The sequence below is a fragment of the Engraulis encrasicolus genome, chromosome 6 (assembly GCF_034702125.1).
Source record: "Engraulis encrasicolus isolate BLACKSEA-1 chromosome 6, IST_EnEncr_1.0, whole genome shotgun sequence".
Classification (NCBI taxonomy): Eukaryota; Metazoa; Chordata; class Actinopteri; order Clupeiformes; family Engraulidae; genus Engraulis; species Engraulis encrasicolus.
Window position 1 is genome coordinate 50,402,680 of NC_085862.1, and position 6,934 is coordinate 50,409,613.

Sequence of the window (6,934 nt, forward strand, 5' to 3'; positions counted from 1 at the left end):
ATTTTTACGTTGTGAAAACAGCATTCAAGATGGTACCGTATCACAGAGTATATAGCCCATCCCTAAGACTGGCATACATGAAGGTATATTTGTTGATGATTAAAGGGTTAGACAGAGCGAGGATGTCCACTCAGTTCAATCCAAATACGATTCACTTTATGCTCTTCCGTATCATTCTCGGACAAGATAGAGAGCACAAAGAGTCAGGAGCCGGCAACAAGGAGAGACAGGGAGAGAAGACACAACCGCTGGGGACACACCACAGGGCATATGGAGGACGTTATTATGTTTAAGTTATAACAGTGTTATTACCTAATATATAGTAATAATGGATACATAACATATAACACAACACTATACATTTACAAAGCATGAGGGCAAAACTGGCACAGGAGCACAGCGTGGGGAGACGCCACCACTGTGTCTGGAGACAGAGGTGGGAGAGCGTCAAGGTCAGTCATGTAGGCTACAAAGAGAAGTTATTATTTCAAGATATTATATATACACAAGATAAACTATATGGACAGGACAGACAGTCTGAGCCTGGGACAGCGGAGATAGAGAGTGGGCAGTATGGAGAGCAAGGCAAGGCGAGGCAACATTATTGTTTAAACATTATTAATAGCCTATATAATAGTATAATATATTATTTACAATATACAGTATGGTAAACTGAGGACAGAGGAGACAAAGCAGTATGGGACTCTGAATAGGCGTATTTGTTGATATATAAGAGTTTAGTTGGGATACACACAAGAAGAAAACTTTATTTATTATAATACATGGACAGAGGAAAATATATTCCTGTTGATGTTTTCGGTTTCTCACTATCTCTATCTATCTGTTTTACAGATTAAAATCACAAATAGCTGATTTGAAAGTTTGTTTTATCCAGAATCCCAGTCCCAGGGCCAATGTAATGCAATTACTACTACTACTATTACTACTACTACTACTACTACTAATAATAATAATAATAATAATAATAATAATAATAATAATAATAATAATAATAACAATAATAATAATATAATTGATTACAAGGCACTTGAAATAAAGACCTAGTTAGTAAAGTTAGAAAAATGAAGCAGAACAAAATTATATAGCCTACACCAACTTATATAAAGCATGTTAAAAACATGTAGGACAAAGGTTCGAGAAGATTTATGAGAACCTGCTGGATGCTGTTGTGTGTGTGTGTGTGTGTGTGTGTGTGTGTGTGTGTGTGTGTGTGTGTGTGTGTGTGTGTGTGTGTGTGTGTGTGTGTGTGTGCGCGTGCATGTGTGTGCATGCGCGCGTGAGCGTGTGCGTGTGTGTGTGTGTGGTGGGGATGGTCTGGTGTCATGGTATAAGACGGTGTGTGAGAGCTGAATGATGTTCTTAGAAACAAGCCGTCCGTTTGCAATAAATCTCCCCTCTCCTGATCCTGACGTGGGTTTCGTGCTGTTGTGTTTGAAGTCAGCAGTGTTCAGAAGCAGCTTCAATTCATCTCCTGCTTTTTCTTGCTTTGCTTTTCTCTTTGCTAAACAGAAAAAGGACTCCCGGGTCTCCTCTTGAGTGTGCCATCAACCCTCCACTGTGTCAACAGAGTTGACTGAAGCCTTGCCCCAAACCACCACCGGGCATACAATTGGCACACGGAACACAGTGAACACACTAACTTTTGCTTCATGCGAAGGGGGCCGTAGCAGTGATCCCCGCTGGATGAGACAAATCAGATACCAGAGAACAACAACAACTGCAATGGTGCAGCGACCCACAGAAATGTAACTGGGTTGCACAAGCATCTGTGTACACATGGATTGTATCTGCAAAAAAACAATGTTTTTCACCCCATCCCACCCCATCCCACCTCCCCAACCCAGCTCTGAGGGGGTGAAAAGGATGCTATAGTGCCAACGAGCTTTATGACATGGCAGTAAACCACTATTAAGCTCTAAAACCATTAAGTACTTAAACTTTTAGGTGCGTCTCGTAAGTTCGTTAATGGCACTCATGGCCGTAGGGCAACAAAAGTAATTCTCAACAATAAAAAGTGGTGCAGCATAGATTTTTTTCTACAGTTGTGTTTAAATATAGGCTTATTGAATCATAGGCACATTCGTCAAAAAGGCTTAAGCAATAACATAATTGTGCGTGTGTGTGTGTGTGTGTGTGTGTGTGTGTGTGTGTGTGTGTGTGTGTGTGTGTGTGTGTGTGTGTGTGTGTGTGTGTGTGTGTGTGTGTGTGAGAGAGAGAGAGAGAGAGAGAGAGAGAGAGAGAGAGAGAGAGAGAGAGAGAGAGAGAATAAATGCTGTTTTGTGCCCTTTCTACACAAAATGCACACTGCCTGAACGTTTGTGCTGCCTTCAGTGTAACGCCACACAAGGAACAAGGTTTTTGGTTCAGAAGCACCAGAAAAGATGCATTACATATTTGCCGAAAAAAAGTCATAAAAATGTCTCTGGATTTACGGCACTGATGTCACTCGGGAGGAATGTATTGTCCAGATGAGAGAGTCATATGTAAAATGTAAAAAACACCTAAAACCCCAGATGGCGAGGACTGTGTGGCCTTGCCATGCTCTGTAGTACCAACAGAGAGAGAGAGAGAGAGAAATAGACAGCACCTTACTTAGACATGTGGCCCCTTTAACAGGGCTGTGATGGGAATAGGCCAAAAAAAGTAGGAAAATAAAGTGACAAAAGTGCAGTGACACATATTGCTATCACAGTTTTATACAAGCATTTTGGAGTTGGAAAAAAATCCAGGGAAAATCACGCTTTAAAAAATGCCCTAACTTCCAAGGTGGTCACAAACACCTTGGATGCCACTGGAACCAGCATTTGTGAGAGTCCAGTTTTTATGACTGGATTTATGGGGCCAGGCCAGAGCTGTCCGGAGAGGGAACCTGGAGAGGTCACCTCAGGTAGTTTGTCAAACCATTGAGTGTTGTTTCGCCTTTTTCCTCCTCCCTCACTTCGCCCGCTCTCATTGGCGTCCGGAAATATGATTGATGCTCATGAAAAGTGTAACCGGCAGAGGACTAATCTGCAACAACTCCCCTCCTTTGGGGACATGCAAAGGTTAACGTGTGAAGTTTATTATCATGCCCGCTAATGATGGGGGTCAGAGAAGCTTTCTAACATATGGACCAACATGCTCTGTCCCGTGTGACAGCACCAAACAAACAAAAAAGAGAACAATCTCCTACACATGGCGAGTATCAGTTAGGGTACCAATCGCCATTAAAACGATTCCTGACGACCATTGAAGACTGTAGAAGATGCGTAACATGCACACGTTATCATGGTACCATTAGCTCTCACCAACCAGAGAAAATATCTGCGCAAATTTGAATACAATAAATACGCATATTCATTTAAGCCATATTTCTTTAGCCCGCACAAGTCCACAATAACTTTCTGATCCTGGCAGATTATCTCTAGACCTATAGGCTACAACATTCATTTCTATGAAGCCACAACATATCAAGTCTTCTGAAGTCCAAGACAATTGCATAAATAGGCCTATACCTGCTGATTAAACGTGTAACTTCACAATGGCTCAATGCACGCGACGCCCTGGGAATAGAACAGTATATCTATACACAATACCGAGAAACCATAGCTAGAACGACTATCATGGCAGGACTTCTTGCATCACTGATATTTAAAAGGACATCTGTAATCGTTAAACTCACAACGGGATTAGGACTCCCGCCTCAGAAGCCGCACGAAGAGTTATTAGGCCAGATATCCGTCTTCCCTGCTGGGTCTGCCTTACCACACTTTTTCCCAAGGCTCTTCTTCATACAGTTGTGAGAGGTACATTCAGCTATTGTTGACAACTTTGAGAAACGTGCCCAGCCCCTTTTCATCTGTCGAATGATAATCCGCCTATGCTGCCGACCACACGGCGAAAGACCTGTCACTCAAACGGCAAGTTTTTGTACTTACAAGTCGGTGAGGTGAATAGCTGATGATGAAGAAGCAGCGCGAGACCCAAGTGCCAAATCATATTTCTCGTTGAATATTCTTTGAGAAACACGCTGGTCTGTTGGAGAGGGGAAAAAACTTTAAGGTACGATTAAAATTTCCATTTCTGTGGCACCACTGGCAGGGCCCACATCAACACCTTGGGATGACTAACTCAAATTCGTGGTCATGGCTGAAACAAACGCTTTACAAAAATGAGAGATGAGGGAGTAGACTACTTGGTCGAGGCGACTAGAGGTTTGCTGGAGCGCGCACGGCTGAAAAAACTCAAGTATCCAACGGAATACTTCGCAAGCCCCTCCCAAAAAATCTTCCTGCAGTCAGAAGTCATTAGTAGTTCTTTATTGAGAGTCTCGTTGCCATGATTTTAACTTTGTTTGTTTGTGCGGTCCTTTGATGCTCGGACCATTGCGCACAACCTCCATCTCACCAGGCAATTAAAATGGAACCTGGATGCTCAGAGTATCACTGTCCTCCTCACTTCAAACAAACTGCCTAGTCTTATCATGGCACATGTCTAGACAATATTTATTATTTGCATGTTTCCACTACACTGATCATGTGCAAATATATATAAACATAAACCTATATCAGATAGGCCTAACATGACAAACATGGAGTCTTTAATCAGTCACAAAAGATCAAACGTAGAGGGGGAAAAAAGGTTTTACTATGAAAAAAAACCTGCTGACTATAATTTTAGTCATACAAATGGCATATGAATGCCTTGCATCCTGCTGATCAAACGCTAATTATGAAAGCACATTAGTGTGCCAATGGTTTCTGGGCATTTGCCACCCTCCCCATGCCCTGGTATGTGTGTGTATGCCTCAGCCTTTTAATCATAAGACGTACCAGGGAGTAGCAAGGGGAGTTTTTCTGAAAATGGTAGGTCATATAACTTACAGTACCGTCATCCTCCGGCAATTTAATATATTTTCAGAGAGGACCCAATTAGCAAAACATATGAGAAGAAACACACACACACACACACACACTCACACACACACACACACACACACACACACACACACACACACACACACACACACACACACACACACACACACACACACACACACACACACACACACACACACACACACACACGTTGAGACATCAGTAGAGAGAAATGTACTGGTGCAGTAGTGTAGTAATAGGCCTATGTTTATAATAGAAATGTTCTCCTCTTTATAACATAGGCCTACTTGTTAAGCATTGAGAGAGCGGCAGAATTATTGGATTGTTAACGGAGGGTACTAACAGATTTTTGTTAACCCACTGATTATATACATGTGAGGACAAATAAATTGTCCTTCAAAGTTTCCTCCGTATGTATTGTGGGTATCCTCTAAATACTTTTTGTGTTAAGCTTCACACCACCTGACTGTACACTTGACAGTGGGGATGGAGGGATTCCTAAACCCTGTTTTTTCTTTCTTTCTCTGTAGCCTGTATGTCCTCAACATATACAAAGGCATCCTCTGAAGACTGTTGTATTAAACTTCTCTGCAGTTTTGACCTGCGATCAGCATTTCCTCTTGTCTTCCCAACCACAGAGCTGAACTAACCTCAGATTGGTATGTGAGGGCGAAACACCCTATCGAATGTGACCGTCATCTCTTCCATTCAAAATATGGCGACTTCCGCTGCAGTTCAACACTGAGCTCTCTCTCGGTCTCTCTCGGTCTCTCTCGGTCTCTCTCTCTCCGTCTCTCCATCTCTCTCTCTCTCTCTCTCTCTCTCTCTCTCTCTCTCTCTCTTCCTGTCTCTCACACCACTGTAACAAATCTGTGAGGTCTACCAGGGACGGTTCTCGCTGGGCCCCGGTGTCTCTAAACAAACACCATCAGGGCCGAAGCTATGCTAAAAGCCTCCAGGCGCTGCCTCAGAGTGAGGATGGGAGAGAGAGTGGGGGTGGGAGAGGTTTTAAACTTGGCCCTGTTTTGACTGATAGTTAAACATTCACATATCTTTTGTCTGTCTCTCTCTCTCTCTCTCTCTCTCTCTCTCTCTCTCTCTCTCTCTCTCTCTCTCTCTCTCTCTCTCTCTCTCTCTCTCTCTCTCTCTCTCTCTCTCTCTCTCTCTCTCTCTCTCTCTCTCCTTCAGGGAATATATTCCAGCAGCACTTTGTCTCGTTTGGTTGGTGGGATCATCTCACGCCTAATGGCATTCGCAGCCCTAATACAGCCAATGACATGTCCTGACAATAAGCGTGTTTCCTGTTCCCTCAGTGCAGTGCAGTAATGGGGAGGAAGCTCCGGAGCTGCTCTTGGTCTTGGAGAGCCGACTGAATGTCACACACTGATCTACTCACGATTCTGGAACCAAAATCCTCCTCACTGACATTTTTTGAACTTGAATAGGGTTTTTTGGTTCTCTGGTTCAAAAGCATACCCGTTAAACATCTGTGAAGAGTTTTATTCCTCCAGGTCACCGTTGGTCAAAAGAGTTAAGTTGAAATCTGAACTGAAGACGCCTTTGGGCTGAATGATGAATTGAAGCTCCAAAAAGGGGTGCAGTTCTTTACAACTGAGCGTTTTTTTCCCACCTTTCTCAAATGCACCCCCACTGCAGTGTTAGCAGGCAGTAGAACTCATCTATAAAAAACCTCTAGAAACTCTGCCTTTTTGGTTTTGAATAAATGATAGAGCTTTAATTATAGCATTTCACCACCAAATACTCATATACTGAATTTAGAGTCACTTCTCTCTTTTATTAGACGACATTCCAAGTGATCTCTTCCATGTTTGTTAAAAAAATCACCCGAAAAATTCTGTGTGAGCCTCTAGCCAAGCCTTGAGGCGTCCCATTTCTGAGTTAAATCTGCTTCTCACACCTCCTCACTCTGTGAACTCAAACGCTCTGTTGCACACAATCACATGCACACACAGCCACACAAATAAAAACTTGTACACACACACACACACACACACACACACACACACACACACACA

At 42.9% G+C, this 6,934-nt stretch overlaps 1 protein-coding gene across 2 annotated transcripts in view; it reads right to left on the reverse strand.

Moving 5' to 3' along the window:
* crlf1b (cytokine receptor-like factor 1b) overlaps positions 1-4,206 on the reverse strand; it is a 23,326-nt gene extending 19,120 nt beyond the window's left edge. For both annotated transcript variants that reach the window (XM_063201885.1, XM_063201886.1), the window contains exon 1: positions 3,939-4,206. In XM_063201885.1, coding sequence (XP_063057955.1) covers positions 3,939-3,999 — 61 coding nt within the window. In that variant the 5' untranslated portion in view covers positions 4,000-4,206. The remainder of the gene's footprint in view (positions 1-3,938) is intronic.
* Between the last annotated feature and the right edge of the window lie 2,728 nt (positions 4,207-6,934).